The following is an 18,958-nucleotide window of genomic DNA, read 5'->3' as shown; positions in this document are numbered from 1 at the left end:
TCAGCAGTGACATCCTGCCGTCAGTCTACACGACTCTGATGTACTTACACTTACACCAGGGCACCTCTACCTCACCTGATATCACACGGCAGTAACTGCGGTCTCAGCGTCACGCCTCAGGCGCCTCTGCAGAGCACAGCTGCAAGCGACACCAGAGCACAGTGTGCCACCCACCTGCTCTCGTCCCCTCACATCAGTCCCGATGAACGCGCCCCTCCCCCCTGCACTCACAACCTGCGTCACACGGGCGTCGCCATGGTCCCCGGTTTCATCTGCACGTCCTGGGCGTAGGAGGGTCGCGGTGGGTCTGCGTACCGGTCCACGTGCGCCCGGCCCCGCCCCAGGCTGCCGACCGGGCCGCGGCCGTACGCCGCGGCGGCGTCCACCGCATCCGCAGTGCCGTCTGGCGGCCGCAGCGCCAGGCGGCCGGCGGCGTCGTCGGCCGCGTAGTACCCGGTACGGCCGCCAGGGGCGCTGCCGACCGTCTCGTCGTACGGCGCGCCGCTCAGCCTCTGTGAGGCGCTCGAGGTGTCGCTCACGTCCTGGGAGTAGTAGCTGGGTCGGTGGGCCAGGCCCGGCGACGGCGCCGCCTCGGGCGCCGGGTATCCCGGCTGCCCGGCGCCCGCCTGGGCCGCGTAGTACGCCGGCTGGCCGCGGCACAGACTCGTCTCCTGCGGGTAGTAGGTCGGCTGCGGCGGCGGTGCCACGCTCTCGTGGGCGTAGTAGTGCTGGCTGTGTGACGGGCTGTCAGCCGGAGGGCGGGCGCCGAACTCAATTGGCGTGCTTGCGTGCAGCATGCGCTGCTGGCCGCCCGGCTTGTGCAGGTAGCCATTCTGGTCGTAGGGAGGGTACATTCCCGTGCCGTTCTGCGGCATCGCCTCCTGTCAAAGAAGAAGCGTGTGAATACAGTGAGGTAAAGCATTGTTTACGTCACAGCGGGATACGCGAATATCCCGATTTTGGGACAGCAGTTGAACCGTACTGAACGTGCTACCCTGCGGCGCGATCCTGAAGTTCAGGGACAAACTTCTCAATGCCGGCAGCTGGACAAGCAAGTGCTTTGATCCGCATCAGCAGTTTTAAAGCAAATGCCTCTTTGTCAAGCACACCGCCATCACAACTGCAGCGTGTCTGTCCGTTCACTTGCAAGCTCAGCACAAAAAAACAATTATTCGGCCGCATGGCAGTAACGCGACCAGGCCCGTCCGCACGGCACGCCAACAGCTAATCATTCCACCGTCACCAGTGGCGTGTCAAATGGCCGCGTAGGGCTCGACCGCACCTTGTCGAAGGGCGGGAAGGCACGCTCGTCGCTGTGCTGCTCGTAGAGGGCGCGGTGGCCGGGGTAGTGGGGCGCCGTCCCAGCGGTCCGTGATTACTTGACCCGATCCCGACGACGACGTGCGGATCTCGACCTTGAGGTCGGAGCCCGATGAATTGGCGTCCGCCGTTGGCTTGACCGTCTTGTCAAACACCACTGGCTCTGCGGGCGGGATGGAGGGGTCAGGACGAGCCGCGAGCGCCGGAACGTCCCAGCACGATGGAGACAGAGCAAAAATGCGATGTGACCATCAGACATCGAAAGTTCAGCCCGTCCTTCAGGACACTGTAAAGCTAAGCTGTCGCACAGATCACTAAGTAACATATCATTTTTGATCATCACTGAACAATGCCAACGTCACAATAGATTCGCGTGGTGGGGCCATCGACAAAGCTGTCGTCAAAACAACTGACATCTTCTAAATCAGAACATGAAAAACCACCTTGTAAACCATTGTAATACCGTGTGATCCACAGACTTATCTCACTGAATCTATTCTGCCCAGCATAAAGACGGAAATCCCTCTCGCCATAAATCGCGTTACGTCCAATCAGTGATCACCTCGGGCGTCTCTAAGACCCAAGGCGCCATATCAAAACAACCGCCTCAGTGACATGACGATTGTTTGCAATTGTAAGCAAACGATTATCAAGGTCCTGCCATTAACAGTTCCTTGAAAGGAATAACCTTTCTGTGAATGTAACCGGTCGCCGACGCTCAACTATCACCCAGTGTACATGGAAAACAGGCTCGTACCGTGAATCGAGGCCAGAGCATAGGTAATCCGACCACATACATGCGTAAGCCCTGCTCTGATAGACACGAATAATCCTTCTCAGTGACGTGTAGGTGAAGCATCGACCCGAATCAACGTGCACGAATGCTTAATGCCATGAAAAACGTATTTAAAAATGGCAATTGCAACTACAAAGATGGCAACGAAAAATGCGACCCGTCGACTTGACGGTAACGCTGGCTGAAGCACACACCGACCTGTCGGCACGTCCTTAGCACGGCGGCGATGACGCTGGCACATGATGATCACCAGGATGATGGTGGTGATGACGATGATGCCCCCAATCGCGATGGTCAGGATGACGAGCAGCGGAAGCTCTCCTGAAAGATATGGTTCGTGTCGTCACCTGCGCAAAACCTCGACACTGGGCTGAGCCTTCAAACATGCAAGCAAGATATATCTCTCTTGAGAGGCCTTGCCACCCTCTCCACATTTGTCTCGGCCTATATGCATTTAAAGAAAATCCCCAATGTTGGCAAAACTGGTCTATGAAAACTCGTATAATTTGGGGGAAATCTGCTCTTCGCCCTTCCGCTGCGAGGAAAAACATGAGCATCCGCTGGTGAGAAGACGTGATGCTCGTGACGACATCTGGCCACTGAAGAGCATCCCAGGATGGTGCCCATGGCGCCCATTCACGCCAAAAATAACAGATCCGACAGGGGCGCTGTGGTAACATCTGCGCTTTAGCCAACCAGCGAGGCCTTAAGGACTAATCCGTTGTCTGCGTGCACCAACCGGCTAGTTTTTTTTTTTGGGGGGGGGGGGGGATTCAGAACGGAATCACGCAGGCCATGGATGAACCGGTTTGGTCGCCATTTACGGCGCTATGGCGGCGCGGCCACCTTTGCAATCCAACATAGACTCATGTCACCACATTCGGTCGGCAGCTTGCAGCCACTTTCTATCACTCCATTGTGGTGCATAAAACTGTAACCAGACGACGCTGAGTGCTGCAAGGTTTGAAAGGGCGCAAGTATGCCTTGTAGTACCACTGCGTCTGCAGTCAAGCATTTAACTTCGACTCATTCCAAAATGTGATGGCAAATTCGGATTGGGTGGAAGTTGAAGCTCAGAGATAGCTATTCGGATGTTGCGAAATACTCAAACTCTCACAGAAAAATAGCCAAAAACAAGGAGCAGGCATTTTGAGCTTCAACAGCAGCACATTCACAAGGTGGATTTACACAAATTTGCTTAGGATGCAGAAGCATGAGTTCAACGAAAACATTAACAACCCTACGCTATGAGTTACAAAACGAAACATTTTCCAACCTTATGATACTATTCATAGAAAGAGCTTATCTTTTTTTACTTCTGAATTCAGATTTCCATCAAATCTTTTCTCAGGATAATTTAAATACCGTCATATGTGTAAGCTTCGGATCATCGCACCGTAAAATTACGACGGTCGTCCTGCACCGCAATGTACACCATTAATCGTGATATAAACAAGCAGGGCTTTGAGCTCTGGATGTTCGTCGTCATAAGTTGTGAGTTTCTCTGTGGAAAATAATCGGCCTTCCATAAACCAGAAGATACTGGCTAACCGACGTTATCAAGCATTCACTGGCTATGGTATGATTGATGGCATGCTTGTGCTTATGGTCCCGAGTGATTATGACCACAGATTTGGAACGTCGAAATTTCTCAATAAAAACAACTCTTGCTTGACAAGGTTGTCCAACTACTACCTCCTGGTGCGTTGAAGCTTCGATATTTTCAACTAAATAACTCCCAACCTATGATGAGGAAAAACGAAGAAGGTAAAGGTAAGTAAAAACGAAGAGGTAAACACTCGCCCTACTTACATCAAGCACCAATTCTACGAATTGCCGCAAAATGTATGTGTTCACCCTCAAGAACAGTATCTAACATATTTCACACTCATAATTTTCACTACTAATATCGACGCCTCTTGCTGCTCTTCTTTCAATCCGCAAACAGTTGGAAACATATGTATAGGTGTCACGGATTATATAAATGCATTTGAGTATCGATTTTTTTAAATATTCGGACACCGAAAGCAAACCAATTGTTCACCACTGTCTCTCAATCGGCATAAACAAATGAAGTGGAGTTGGTGAAAAAGTGAAACACAATATGTCATATCTGGAACGTCCCGGTGGCTCAGTTGGTTAGAGATCACCTGATCACCCGTGGCGCGGGAGACGCCTCAGGCGCTCGCTATTTGCCCTCGACAGATATAGCCTGCGGCCGGTGGCAGCAGCTGCACTAAAGGTCAGGCGACATCAGAGGGCACGGCGTACCGGGCCGAGCATTGCGGTATATTTAACTTTTGCCATCAAATGCTGCCGTTGACCTGGAATTGCGCGATTGGATGGTGGGTGTCAGAGCTCACAACAAGCAATGCTTATCGAAAGCACTGAGCACATAAATACATATCCATCTATTCAAAAGGTTCTGGTCAACTTTACAAAATATCCACACAGCATAAAACAACGCATATTGGTAGTATTTCGGGCTGCATGCAATGATGGTTACTTCCAAAAAATAATCAAATAAGTACGACGTCCTCCAAACAAGTGTGATGACGATGAAACTGGCGTTAAGGATTACGACCATTTTACAATGAATGTATGACGACGTTTGGCGAGTAGAGTGGAAGATATGCCCTATGTACTGGACCAAAGGTCAGTCAACATGCTCAGCAGCAAACCACGTCAAATATTCGTGCCTCCTGCGGTTCGCAAACACGTGTAACAAATGACACGCACGCAGACATTTTACAGCACGCTGGATTTACAACAAATGAAACCCATAGTAGCATTCAAACGTAAACCGGACTAAAGCGCGTGTTTTATCGGCGCTGATCTCCCAGCATTAGGTCCAGAGAACAGCAGTAAACGTCAAAGCCACCCAGCAAAGCTCCTGTTGCGATTGCAAGCGACAGCGGGCCTGCCTCGCTGCTGGGTGGCGCCCATACGGCCGCTCGAGGTGGGACATGGCTGCTTCGACGCCGCCGAACTAAGTGATCGGACAGCGATAGAGCAAGGGTCGGGATTCCACGGCACCGATGGGAAGTAGCCTCCCCTGCCCACCCGGGTGCCTGCCCACTCACCAGGGTGAAAATGAGCCCATCGCCACCGCACACCTTCGTAGCTCAAGGCCGAGCCTGTCGCTCGTGCCAACCAACAATATTTTTGCTGGAATTTACCGAAAGTACGCGGTCGTTGTGTCAGCGGACAGGTAAGTTCCATGCAATACACAAGCCTGCGAGATAACGGAAAAACGAATTCGCTTTCAGTTGCAATGGGGCGCCCGTGCATTGCGACGACACGAGTCCCTGTTGACCGACTCAGCCCGCTCAGCAGCCGCAGCCAACCGGCATGTGCCTGCTCCGCAACCCTGGCACTTTCCGTCATCTAACCCGCCACCGACGATCAAGAATGACTGACATCCCGTATACAGCGTTCGATGCGTCTGTTTCCTGTATGTACCCCTGTCGACAGATCTGTGCGCAAGTTCTTCGCCACCCAATTGTGTGTGATGAATGTTCGCTGCTTGCGCGATATGTGAGGTTTAAGCCGCGTTTAGCCCGTGACCGATCATACCTATCAAAGTCCGACCAAAACCACAGACAGATGATTGATGTCCACGTCACGTCTGGTCTTGAGCCTTCGTAAAAACATACGTCCCAATCTAAATTGCCGAGTTCGCTACCTTGGATACCAGCGTTGTCTGGCAGGTGGCGGACGCCGGGTCCGTCCCGCTCCCACCGGGCGGTAGCAGAGCGTCATCCGCCGCTCGTGAGCACCACCGGCCACCCGCTGGTACTCACGCTGCTTCTCCAGGATGACGAGCGCCGAGTCCGTGCCGTAGGTGTTGGTGACGGAGCAGTTGTACAGGCCAAAGTCCTCCTCACGGGCGTCGGGGATCACGAGCAAGCTGCGGATGCCGCCCACGACGACCTCCTCCACCACGGCGCAGTGGCCGGCGTCCTGCGCAGTCGTGAGGAAGTAAGGTTACCACCGCGTCAGCGGTGGTTCGGCCTCTCCCCACCGCGAATGTTACACTGAGGAAAGGGGACACCGCAGGACAAACGCTGTTAACCTCCTCATGTCAGGGCGGTGGTTCAAATTCCCGGCATGCAAGCGCGCTCACAATTCTCCACAACTCGGCGAGTGTGAGCAGTGGTTTTTGACCCGACTCCAACAAACGAACAGACGTGGCACACCTCTATGAACTGCCTTACACCTCCCCCAGCACACGCCTCCTCAAGCCCGCCCAAACCAGCCCCGCCCCACCGCTCCGGGCCCTGTCCCGCCGGCGGCCGCTCACTGACCGAGCGGCACGGGCTGGTTGTTGAAGAGCCAGGTGACGGCAGTGGGTGGTGGCACGCTCGCCACGCTGCACTCCAGGTGCACCAGCTGGCCGGCAGTGCCGCGCTGGGTCGGCGGCGCCGTGACGCGCGGCGGCGCGCGCACGAAGAGGCGAATCTGGCGCGACAACGGCCGGGTGGTGCTCGCCCGAGGTGCGACATTCGTAGAGGCCAACCGTGTCGGCGGAGGCGACCAGCGTCAGGCGGCGGCCGGTGCCCACCGGCTGTGGACAGGCGGGGCGGAGGTCAGGTCACGGGTCAGGTCAAGGCACCTGCGCAAGACGACTGTGTCCGCGGAGCAGGTCAGGCGACAGGGTCAGATCCGCTCGTCGGAGGGTGAGTTTCGCGTCGATGCACGCCAAATCACTTAACTGGAGCGATCCTTGGAGTGATCTGAAGTGATCTGGAGATACTTTAGTGGAGTAAGATCACTTTGCCCACTTGACTCCCTCGCCTCATTCTCCCACTGCGGAGGGACGCTGTGTGCCCGCATATGTGCTTGGCCTTCTCGACAATGCGCGATCCCAGGATCACAATCCAGAGAGGAAGTCGACCGCTCTGGCCGTTCAGTTCTACGTACGGTGTATGGCACCGTACATAGTGTTGAACATGCTGAGGTGCCGGACACTTAGAGACGCTCTCGCAACATTTTGGGAGCTCTCCTCACATTTCAAAGCTCTGCTATTTGCTGAGACGCACGGCTATTTGTCGGACGAACACCCAGAGTAAACACGTCGAGTACTGCTTTGTGCTAAGCCAAGCCCGGCAAGCAGAGCTGCAGCGCCGCGAATGCTTGCAAAATAAGAGACACCGCTCCTTGAAATATATCCAACCGGCGCCAACGAGAACCGCATGAATTCCCCGTAACGTACGCAATCTGCATGCAAACTGGGAGCCGGGTGGCAGGAGATGGGGGCTGTACCGCCCATCTGTACCTGATGTTTTTGCATTCACTGCTAAAAATGAAGTCATGACCTAACTGCACCGGTCGTGAGTGCGAGAGGATGTCGCGACGCGGCCTCATCCCGCCGCGCAAAAACGTGCACGCCAAGCAGTACGCGCGATTCATCTCGGGACACAAATCCCGAGAACCGGTTCCGCCATTATGTTTTGTGGGCTGCCGTGACCGGGCCGTGTTTCTGTAAATGCCGGAAACGAGTGACGGCCGCGAGCGCGTCGGGCCGGAGCCGGCGCGGTCGGCCGGCTGCAGCGGCGGTGGCGGCGACGGCCGGTGTGAAAATTGAACGACCACTCGCCAGAGATGGGAGCAGTTGCCAGCCGAGAGTAGCCCGTAATTGCGGCCCGACATGCGAGGGGTGCACCCGTGGCCGCCGTGTCGCGGCGGAGCAGGACGGCGGCCATCGCGGCGCAGACGAGCTGGGACCGCGAGTGGGGTCACTGACCTGACGGTTACAACCCTGCACGGCGTGGAGTACGGCCAGGGGCCCACCGGGTGCACGCCATGCAGACTGAGAGTATATGAGGTAACGCCCGGGGAGGCGGGCCATCACAACAACGTGAGGCGCCAAATCGCGGTGGCTGGCAGCGGTAGAACTGGATGGGGACCAGTCCAACGACTGGAAGGGGAACTAGGAGAGATTGCCGGGCATTCAGGATGGTATCTCTCCGCTGCAGTCACTGCGGCTTCATCTAACTCAGCCTTGTTAAAACATAACCGCTCCACGTAGAGTATATCTGACTGACAACAGTTGCAATCCAAAGCAAGCTCTGGTCCTGCACATCCTTCTACCCGCGTCAGCACAGATCAAACCAAGGCCGTTCTGATAAAAAAAAGCACTCTAAACCAAGGCAGCTCTGCCCGGCCGCACGGGTGAGTCACAGCACTCAAACCGCGGCAGCCGCTGGTCACGACAGCCCAGCACTCTGCGGTCCTGCGCGACGGCGGCCCGACCAGCGCGTCCCCAAGCTTGAGCCGCCGGCTCGGCCTGGGGCTCGAGCCGTCGGCGGAGGCCGCCGGCCGACCTTGCGTCTCACGCGGCGTGACGCGCCCCCGGCCTGGCGTGACGCGCCCCCATCAGCCGCTGCAATCGGCCGCGACCAGTGGGGTCAGCCCCGTGACCCGCGCCGACCGGCGACATTCCGCGCTCGCCAGAGGCGGCGTCAGGACCGCACTCCGGGGGAGGGAGCAGTGCGGGTGGCAGGAGCGCGCGCAGATGGGCTGTGAGCGGAGGATGGGATGGGGTGCCGGCGTGGTGTTTCAAGAGTGAGGGTGGTGGGGGAGGGACGTCTGGCACGCTGCGTGCGCCCCTGCACGTGCAATAGTCCGACGCACGCAATATCCGCGCAGGGTGATAGTTACGTGTACGCCGGCTTGTAATAACCTTTTTTTGCAATCGAGGGAGTTTACTGACGCTTTTCGCCTGTCAGCGCACCCCACTCGCAGACGTTCATCAGCGAGCTGTACCACCCAGGCCGGCAAGACCCGCGCATAACAGGCTCCTGCCACGACATCCACTGGAGCCTCGATACCCAAGCGGTGCGTATCGCGACCGTGCGGTATGTCAGGCATCCCCCAACACCGGTGAGGCCGGTGCTGCGCTGCAAGGAATTCGAAACATGTGCCGGGTAAGCCACGTTAGGTTCTGACCGGCCAGCCGACAACCTGCAAGCACGGCAGACTTCTGTCGACGCCCACATCGGTAAGTCAGCACGTCGCCTCGGTCCGCAAGGCTGCCGTCGCGCTGGCGGTTAGCCACTGTTTTACAGCGCTGTTTCCTGAGTGAGCAGCACGGGCGGCTTCAGGCACAGTGTGCTTATTCAGCGGAGCCTGTCGCGTGTTCCCTGAATCCTCTTCCATTCTCGGACGCAGGATTCACCCTCTTCGCACCCAACGCCCGCCTGCCGTCGCTCCAGCAGCGACTCCCCGCCGCACGACTCGCGGCGGCCGCGGTGACTCACCTCCGGACAGGCGTCGCACTCGCGCCTGACCCAGCTGACCTCGGGCGCCGGGTTGGCGTCCACGTCGCAGAGCAGGGTCGCCTCCTGGCCCACGTCCGCGGCCACGTCCCGCGGCTCGGCGCGGAAGCGCGGCGCGTCTGCGGACAGCGCGGGGCGCGCGGGTCAGTCATTCCCAGTCCGTACAATGGCGGATTGTTTTATTGTCCGCCAGCGAAGCGGCGCAGCAGGCATGCTTTGGCCGCGTCCGCGTCGTAGACGGTAATTAATCGGCCGTTGCGGTCATTTTTCCGACGACATTAACGTCTAATCTGAGTTCTCGGCTTGGTGCAGGCGGTGCGGGCCGCCGCTAAGGGCTGGATCTGTTACATGGCAGGGTAGATAAGCGAGTTTTTGCCGAGCGCTGCGGCGTGGTACGACGAGGCATGGGCGGGTAGACAGTTATGAAGCTCGAGGATGAACGGGGGGCGGGGAGCATCAGGAAGCCTGGTAGCATCACGGCGGCCAGCACTGCTGCTCGCTGCGGCTGTCGAGAAAGCCGGGTCTGACTGGATCCGGCGGCAATACGAGGGGCGGCACGGGTGATCATAGGTTACACATGCACAAAAGCAGGCGCACTGATAACCAGTCAGCGCTCTCGACACACAGAGCCAAGGCTGACCTGGCGCCGCATGCACCGACCGTGTTAAACCGTCAGCAACCGGGAGCTGCCCCACACCGCACTGCCACTGACGCTCAAAGGTCCGCAGCCAGCACCTCAACTGATTTCGTGGGACGCCCCGCCGCCGCCAGTCACTCACAGAGCACGTTTATCTGGGTGGCGTCGCTGCCCGTGCCGGCGGCGTTGGTGACCTGACAGAGCACGGAGGCGTTGTCCAGGTGACGGCCGACGGCGCGCAGCGTCGTGGAGCTGTCGGTCTGGCCTGGCAGCGGCTCGCCGTTCACGAACCAGCGATACCGAACCTGTGACGTCAGCGGCCAGCGTCAGGGCGGCCTGCAGGCGACCTTAACCGCGGATCGACGGCCCCATCGTCAATCGTCGCCATCTCGCCGCAGGTGGCCGGGCGCGCGAGACTCGGCTCAGCTCGGGTCGGCCCGCCCGGCCGTGCCTCGCTCGGCGGAGACCGGGCCCCGACACGACACCGCGCGCCATTGTCCACAGTCGGGCCTCCGCCACTGACGAGCGCCGGCAGACCAGCACCGTTACCTCGGCCGTGCCGCAGGTAAGCGCCTGCACCGGCCGCGGCGACGGCGGCCCCACCGCGCCCACCGATTACCACATGGGCTGACCTTTCTACCTGCTGGTGGAAGCGGGCTCAAGGGCACCAGCACCACTCATCCGCTCACGGAGGGTGGTGGACATCACGTGACTCTAGGCTGGGTTTATTATCCCAAGGGGATGGATAGCACGCCGGACAGCTGCACCACGGCTCCAACACCGGAGCGGTGCGTACAGGCCGTCACATTCCCACAATGATTCGGACGGTCATATCATCAATCACAAGACAATGACCATAATCAAACAGAAATTCGACGTAAGTAAGAAGAGCCGTAAGCTGCCGCCTGATCACTCAGCATTAAGAGCTTTAGTGCTGAAAATGGCCGGCTTCAATCAGTCGGGACGAGTCTGTTGACAGCCGTCCTAAATGTCAACCACAAAGTCAAGAGCATTTTCCACGCCGGCGCCCGCCTCGCGCCCGCTCCTTCGCCAGCGCCTCACCTGGCCGGGGTTGGCCGTGGCGCGGCAGTGGAGGGTGACGTCATCAAACTCGGCGGCGCGCGCCCGGTCGGCGCTGACGCTGACCTCCGGCGGGAACGTGACCTGCAGCCGGACGGCGGCCGTCTGCGGCCGAGTGAGCGCCGCGTTGTGCGCCCGACAGGTGACGGTCGTGTCGTGGTGGGCCGGCGCCGCCGTCAGCACCAGGGTGGAGCGCACCACACTCCGCTTGCCGTCGGCCATCAGCGCCGACTCGGTGGAGGTGCCGTTCTCGAGGATCGCGCCGTCGCCGCGGTACCACTCGATCTGGGGAGAGGTGGGGGGGGGGGGGGGGGGGTTACCACGTGGCCTGGGGGCGGGCTATTATGCAGCTGGGCAGCCTTTGGAGGGGTGTGGTACCACTCAGTCTGGGAGGAGGGGGTTACCAACCTACTGGGGTCTGAGGGAACATACGACATGGGCAGGAAGCAGCATTTGATCTGGACACAGTTGGTTCACGTGATAACTGTCCGTGAATCATTTGCGAGTTACAAATGAACGATAATAACATGCTCTAAGCAAACGACAATTAGCTTAATATCCGTATAATCTCACACTTCACTAAATCGTGATAATTTCAACCATTTTTATTAGATTGGAAACCGAGGGGAGCAACGGAAAACGTACGATCGAGTCCGACTCAGTTAACATTGCATATGCCGGCGAAAACTGTTGAGCGATAACATAAAACATCACTCTAGTCGCACGCAACCACATCGATTTTCACAGTAGAATGTAAACATCTCTTCAACGCCTCGAACTCAGCACGTGAAGGACACCCTCCCACTCGCCCACCTGGGCTTGTGTGACGTCACTTCACGCGGCCAGTTCGGGCATCACCTTGGCTTTCACCTCGCGTGACCCGGCGAGTTATGTTCGCCAGTGCCGTGGAAGAGAATTGAAGCCGGTAAATGGTGTCCAGGTTATAGCCTATTCGCGTTCGGCGATGGAAACGCAGATGACCTTTGGCCGCGGTAATGACGGCTGACAGGATGCAGAGCCGCGAAACGTCGAGAAACTCGCAGGGTGGGGCCAGCAAAACGCACCTTCAGAGTCGCGACAAATTGGCTCCGATTTTTATGCAGGCGTTTGGCCTGTCCATGAGTTCAACACCCCACGACCTTCCCTTCTCTTTCAGCGGCATGTCCGGGATACAGAGTCGCCGGGTGACGGGGGCGGGGCTTGGGGGAGGGGGGGTGGGGGAGGGGGGCGACGGATGGCGGCTTTAGGTGCTGCTGATCGCTGTAAAGGCGATGGGTTTCTGTGGCGGCGCGGCGCAGTGGAGCCCGGAGCTTTCAGCTCGAATGGCTGAGTGGAGTAGAGGCGTTTTTGATTCAGAGCCCAGGCATTCAGCAGACCATAATCCCGCTCTTCAAGTTTAGTGTTTCAACAACAACGGCAGCGTTCCCAACTTGTATCGGCGCTGCGCCAGTTAACTCTGAAGGGTCCTCCACGCGCCATCGAGTCCACAACACCGCCCACTCGTGACCAGGAGTATTTCCCCGCACGTCAACTCGCCATACCACCACAGGGAGCCAACCCCGCGGCGCCTGCCACGTACCGGGCAGGTGCCAAAAACGTCTCGACATTCCGTGGGAGTGACGGTAACCTGAGCAGGTCGAGCGAGCGGTGCGGTACTGACCTCGGCCGGAGGACGGCCGCCGCGACTCTCGCACTGGAGCCGGACCTCCAGGCCGGCCGCGGTCGTCACCCGGTCCCCCTGGATCACCCGCGGCGGCTCCGGCGGCACCAGGATCGTCAGGCGCGCGTCACGGGACCTGCCGCAGGACCACGATCACGGCGTCACGGAACCTGCTGCCGCTGGCGGATCGTGATCGCACGTCCAACAGGACACGAGGGGAGTCACGATTGTGATCATCACTGGACCTGCGAGACAGTGGTGACCTTTTGAGAACGGAAACCTGAAGTAAGGTTACGGTCACGAGCGCCACGAGAACCGTGGGAAAATTACTATTCGGCTCAAGGAGCATGATACAGGACCTGAGGAGCAGTGTGATGATGCGCAGAGATGGCAAGATTTTAAAAGTGCATGTCAAGACGGAATACCACGAGCTTGGACATCACGGTTTTGAAAAAGACCACAGCCTTAGGCGCAACAAGTTTTGTAGGCAAACTACGCTCGTATGTTGAGCACCAAGGAATCGGATTAAGAATCCTCGCCTTCAGCATCGCTAGACCTGGGTTAGCACCAGCCTTAGGCACAACGGACTCCGGGGAATTCACGATTTCCAGTTCTGGCGGCGAACGGTGAGATAGCGATTTATCGTATTTAAATGGCCTTTCGATAATCATAATCGATAATCACTAGCATATTACATAGGGACGGACAGAAAGGCGAAATGACGCCACTCAGACCGCGACGTCGAAGGAAACCGTGCAGAATGGCAGTACCTTATGCGAAGGCGCAGCGCCGCACAGACACGATAGTGGATGTCGTCCATTAAGGTGAACAATGATGCGCAGTTACCGAACGACCGGGGCGGAGAATTAAATCAGCTGGCAGAAGATTGCCAAAAGGGGCATGTTCTCGGTACATCACATCGATGGCCCAGTCGACTGGCCAACGAAAACATCAGATTCAGAACTGGATTTCACCACATTTAATGTGGTTCATACACGCGTTTAGAAGAGCTGGCCTTTAGGTTGGGGGAACTAGGCTGAGTGAGAGATATCCACACCCAAATGGTGAGAAAACTGTACCCCCGTCTACCAACGTTGAGGAAACGAATAATTGCAACAAACCCTTGCGTGTATCCCTCATTCAAGACATTCATCACAGACTATGTTTTAACCTGGCAATGTTCAGTGCCCGTCCGACGAACGGCTACAACTAAAGACACGACAAAAAGGAACAAATCCTTGCTTACATCGCTCCTTCAAGCTATTACGAAAATGACCAGCCTTAGCACCACCAATATTAAGTGATACGATTTAAGCGTATAACTGAGGCTCATGTTCAACAAACCGGGAGAAAAAAAACGTGAGAAACGTGCCGTGTAATAACCGCAAACGTGAGTGTGTGATTATCACAAAGCAGTTCAAAAAAAATAATCGAACAGAGTGGACATCATGAAAAAAATGCACTGAAAAGAACTGAGTGCTTATTTTAGGCCCCTGCTTGAAAAGTTCTACAAAATTTCCGTTTTTTGTTTGGTCAACTATACTCACACCAATCACAAACACGACACGGAAGGCAGCAAATATCTTATCGGACCTCAAAAATAACCTGCACCCACCCTCACAGTACGGACACAATTCGCCACGCGATGCAGTTAATACCTAAATTACGGTCATTCAACCATCCACGCTCTGCACGTAAAATCGTAACTACAGACAAGCGATAATTCCGGTCGCATGGCAAAGCCCGGCCTCAGGTCTGTGCTGGCCGACGGGGCCTTCTCACCTGATGCCCTGCTGGCCGACCGGCCTCGGGTCTGTGCTGGCCGGCGGGGCCTTCCAACCTGATGCCCTGCTGGCCGACGGGCCTCGGGTCTGTGCTGGCCGACGGGGCCTTCTCACCTGATGCCCTGCTGGCCGACCGGCCTCGGGTCTGTGCTGGCCGGCGGGGCCTTCCAACCTGATGCCCTGCTGGCCGACGGGCCTCGAGTCTGTGCTGGCCGGCTGGGCCATCTCACCTGATGCCCTGCTGGCCGACCGGCCTCGGGTCTGTGCTGGCCGGCGGGGCTCCCTTACCTGATGCCCTGCTGGCCGGCGGGCCTTGGATCTGTGCTGGTCAGCCGGGGCCCCCTCAACCTGATGCCCTGCTGACCGGCGGCCGAGCCGACCTGACACTGGAACACGGCGTCGTCCTCCAGCGTGGCGCGCTGCACCTCCAGCGAGTAGATGCCCTCGTGGTCATCGCCGATCATCTGGTAGCGCGGGTAGCTGGGTAGGTCGCGTATGACGCCCAGGCCGAACTCGTCGCGGGTCCACTGTACCTGGCCGACTGGCTCCGACACCTGGAGAGGGGAAAAGGGGAATAAGGCGAAGGGCAGCGGGACTGAGGCGGCTCTTCGTGTCGGCTCCGGACCGGCCCCGGCAGGGGAGCACCGGGAGCGCCTCTGGGAGGGTGACGTTGGGCGACAACGCAGTCCACGGGGAGAGGGATCTTCACAGGCATGTCACGAACATGCCACTATGCCAAGGGAGCCTTACTGTACACCGACTGCCGGGAATACCCATGCACCCGCAAGCGCATGGGAGATCAAGCAAAATATGCAGCGCGCACACGCCGGACCTTGGGAAGCACGAAGGGTGATCTTTCCACTCGGGGGGGCGAGCCCAGATTCAAATTCGGAATGCGAAATAGTTTAGCAATCGCGTGTCACTGCTGCCTCCTGCTTCCTGATGGCCAAGCAACGAAAGGAATATGTGTGGCCGCGGCCGGAAAAGGATGAATGATTCCTGTTGAAAACCAAAATGCTTACAAACGAGTAAAGGTATTCTGAGACGACGCTGTTGGGACCGCACTTAAAGTGCTAGCAACTTTAATACGGTCGACTGCAATCGCCATGGTCCGTTCGGAAACTTTAAGCAGTGGCGTTACGTGGTGTCTCACAAATGTGACAAACACTGTGTGGCAGCTGAGTGGCACCGTGCAGCAAGGGTCATGAACTTCGGAATCATTTCCATCGCGACGATCGTTCGTAGATAACCGTAAAATCAAGGAACGTTTTGTCCACAGATCCCTGGAAAAGGATCTTCTTTCGTAGAACACTAAATAAAAACGGTGGGAAACCTTCCCACGGCCGCCACTGTCCGCATAGTACGCCGCATAGTACATGAACGACCTTGTCAAGCCAACGATGTGGGATAGCTCCGTGGGCTGCAGCGTTAGCGCCAGGCGAGATGCACGTGTTGCAAGTTGGCTCCACCACGCCGTCAGCATACAGGCCGGCAGGTCTCATGTTAAGCACCACATATTCTGGGAAACGTCCACTGTTTGCATGGTGTGATTTATGGCGTGTAAAATGGCATGAATTATGGGGATGCCCGCCCTACGCATTCCACTCAAAACACAGCAAATGCATTAGTGTCGTAACCAAACTTAAAATTTATGCGGGCTTGAGTGGCTCAATTACTGCCCATCAAAACCCATACAAACGAGCGCAACCGCAAGTTCAGCCTGGAAATCTGCCCTGTGGTCTTGTCGACCGGCCTGGTGCCATGACCAAGCCGAGCCCCCACGTCCCTTCCCCTCTGCGCACGCAACGCAACCAATTACGACGCCATTACTATTCCACAACACATAAGCCTCACGTACTCGGACTGGGCAAATTTGGTAACATTAACGCTATTATGCAGAAGATTGGCAGTCTCCAGGGCTACAGGATGATGGACCGCTAGTTGACGCGTTTACGGCCAGTGACGTTACCGCGAGAGCTGGGACAACCACCGCCGACCTGGCAGGCTACCCGGCGATGAGGAACACAAGCCAGAGGGGGAGCGCGCGGCACGGCACAAAGACCGGCTGGTGTGAACGGATCTGATGACGTCAGCACGTCAGTCAAGAGTCCTCTCTCTATCGGATCATCTGATCTGGTGGGGAGTTGTCGTCGGAGAGTAGGGTCATTCCTTGGCAGTACGAGGAACTCCCACCTCACCTTACAGTATCGTTTAGATTGTATCTGTATAACCAGTATTGAGCCTGTGGGATTTGTGCCTCTCAACGCATGGCAAGCTTAACGGAATTCTCAAGCTTCGTAGGGCTATAACGCGGCAGTAGTACAAAGATGCTGATGCAACTTGTGTAGACCTTATATTTTTCAAGGGCCGGCCGTAAATGACACATTGGCAGATAACTGGTAATATTAAATGACGAAGAATGCTGCATTCTTTAATACGGATTTATACGTGACTTTTATTGTTCATTTGTCCCCGTGCTTTTTGTCGTTTAAATTATGCGAAAGAACTATTACCAGCTTTCTCACAGTCATGAAGCATAGCATACAATTGACCGGTAGTTCAGATTTACCACCAGCCAAGAGATATATATCTACAATAAAAACCTCGTAAAAGTTCCTTAAAGTACGATCGCTCAACCCACGGAAAAATGACATCTGCGTGTAAATGTCTTAAAACCTCCCGCCTCTCGTTTTGTTGCCTGCGCGGGGCCTGTCACAGAATATGTCGCCTACCACCCTAAGTGTTGGCAGCTTCGTCCAGGCCGGGTAGCCTCCACAGCGCTGGTCCGTCAGCTGTTTACCCGGGAATGTTTGGCCATATCTGGCTCGGCCATGCCATAGAGCAGAAAGACCCGCAGCACTGACATGACACTGGAGCACCAGCGACCTCTTTCTCTAGACAGGTGATAACGGTGTGGAACACAACACCCACTGATACATGCGCACCAACCATCGGTAAAAATGCAGAGGGGCACTTCTGAGCACCACTAGCAGAAGGGCACCTCTGATTAAGCGGTGGCGATGTGGAGCACCACCGGTGGCGGTGTGGAGCACCGCCGGTGGCCGACACTAACCTGGCACGGGAGCACCACCGTCTGGCCCTCCCTGACGTACTGGTCGGAGGGCTCGCGCACAAACGACTGTAGCGCGTCGCTGAAGTCGTGCAGCAGGCACAGGTGCACCAGCACAGTGCACCACCGCCACATCTGCCGAGCACACCAAAGGTCAGCACAGGGTCACACCGCGTCGTAGTGTGCCGCCGCCACATCTGCAGAACACCCAACGGGTCCGCACAGAAAATTGTTCATGCTTTTGGATGTCACCGTAGGTGACATCCAAAAGTAGGTGAGTAAAGAGCACAGTAGGGGAGTAAAGAGCACCGTCACTGTTTCAGGGGAACGTGCCAAATTCACCAAGGAACACCACCGTCGATCCGGAGCACGTATCATGTCAGTGCACAGCACCACAGACCGACGAAGGGCACCATTGGTGTGGCTGAATAACATAGCTCATGACAATGCCTTGCACCAAAGATTATCACCTGGAACCCACGCCACATTCGCACAAAACACTGCCTCAGCTCGGAGCACCAGTTAGCGCCGAACACCAGCGCCTCACCTCCAGAAACCAGCGATGGTCGCTAAAGCACCATGGTCAAACGCACGGAACGCACCACCATACAGGAGGCCCCGGATGTGAGGAGGGGACGGGAGGGGATGAGGCTGCAACAACAGTGTGTTGTAGTGCTGGGGAAAGAGGAGGAGAGAGGGGGGAGGGGGTACAAGTGCGCTTAGTACCAGCCAACGACCTACAACGTACGGTCAATTTCCAGGCCCGTGGCATGTGATGAGAACATGCCTGACATAGCTGCTCGGATCAAACATCCGGGTCACGCGCTCCCAGCTCGGCACAAAACACTCGCAGTGTGCCATAAATCAGCAGAAGGGAAGGGAACAGAGGGAAGACGGCTGGGCGGTGAGAGCCGCTGCGTACTTAACGCGAGCAGAGAGCTGCTTACGAACGCACTGCTAAATGCTAATGCAGGCACATTTCCCGAGCAAGAAACGTCGTGAGCGCGGGCTTCGCAAGTCCCCACGGAATTTACTGCTCGTATGTGATCGGTGGGGCTTAAACACAGCTGGTAACCTGTTGACAGAAGATAACGGACAGACAAGGTCGCAGCCGTAGGAAGCTGTCATTCAGACGCAATGCCTCTCATTTTAATGATGCCTGTGCATAAACAGCAGCGGGTTGTTTGCCTCGCCAGATACGGCTGCCGCCGGCTCTCAGATAAATCGTTCTGATTTGTCGCTGCGATAAGATCGTTCAGCCGACAGGACTCGCCGCCTGAAGCCGTCCGCTCGAGGACGTCAACAACGATCATTGCTCGCGGCACAAAACC

At 56.7% G+C, this 18,958-nt stretch overlaps 2 protein-coding genes across 2 annotated transcripts; both read right to left on the bottom strand.

The window, feature by feature from the left end:
• Positions 1-239: 239 nt before the first annotated feature.
• On the bottom strand, positions 240-1,347 carry LOC119094332 (protein transport protein SEC24-like). The gene is made up of 3 exons (XM_037217399.1): positions 1,283-1,347; positions 454-881; positions 240-345 (listed from the first exon to the last, which is right to left on the bottom strand). Exons 2-3 carry the CDS (start codon positions 873-875, stop codon positions 240-242), a joined length of 528 nt encoding a protein of 175 aa, XP_037073294.1. The 5' UTR covers positions 876-881; positions 1,283-1,347.
• A 514-nt stretch (positions 1,348-1,861) lies between these two features.
• LOC119094331 (irregular chiasm C-roughest protein-like) lies at positions 1,862-18,235 on the bottom strand. Its single transcript, XM_037217397.1, has 11 exons — positions 18,230-18,235; positions 17,631-17,762; positions 14,906-15,111; positions 12,774-12,909; positions 11,096-11,398; positions 10,176-10,338; positions 9,379-9,515; positions 6,588-6,683; positions 5,920-6,079; positions 2,315-2,437; positions 1,862-1,893 (listed from the first exon to the last, which is right to left on the bottom strand). Exons 1-11 carry the CDS (start codon positions 18,233-18,235, stop codon positions 1,862-1,864), a joined length of 1,494 nt encoding a protein of 497 aa, XP_037073292.1.
• Between the last annotated feature and the right edge of the window lie 723 nt (positions 18,236-18,958).

The sequence above is a fragment of the Pollicipes pollicipes genome, unplaced genomic scaffold (assembly GCF_011947565.3).
Source record: "Pollicipes pollicipes isolate AB1234 unplaced genomic scaffold, Ppol_2.1 Scaffold_4002;HRSCAF=4701_pilon_pilon_pilon, whole genome shotgun sequence".
In the NCBI taxonomy this organism is placed as follows: domain Eukaryota; kingdom Metazoa; phylum Arthropoda; class Thecostraca; order Pollicipedomorpha; family Pollicipedidae; genus Pollicipes; species Pollicipes pollicipes.
Note: the sequence above shows the minus strand (reverse complement) of the source record. Positions and strands in the feature narration are given on the sequence as shown.

Coding starts and splice junctions, on each gene's coding strand:
- LOC119094331 (XM_037217397.1), bottom strand. Junction 11,399..12,773: donor GCGGCCGTCCTCCGGCCGAG/GTCAGTACCGCA, acceptor ACCTCTCCCCAG/ATCGAGTGGTACCGCGGCGA. Junction 9,516..10,175: donor CACCCAGATAAACGTGCTCT/GTGAGTGACTGG, acceptor CGCTGTCCGCAG/ACGCGCCGCGCTTCCGCGCC.
- LOC119094332 (XM_037217399.1), bottom strand. CDS start 875: ATGCCGCAGAACGGCACGGGAATGTACCCTCCCTACGACCAGAATGGC. Junction 346..453: donor GCCCCTGGCGGCCGTACCGG/GTACTACGCGGC, acceptor CCCGGTCGGCAG/CCTGGGGCGGGGCCGGGCGC.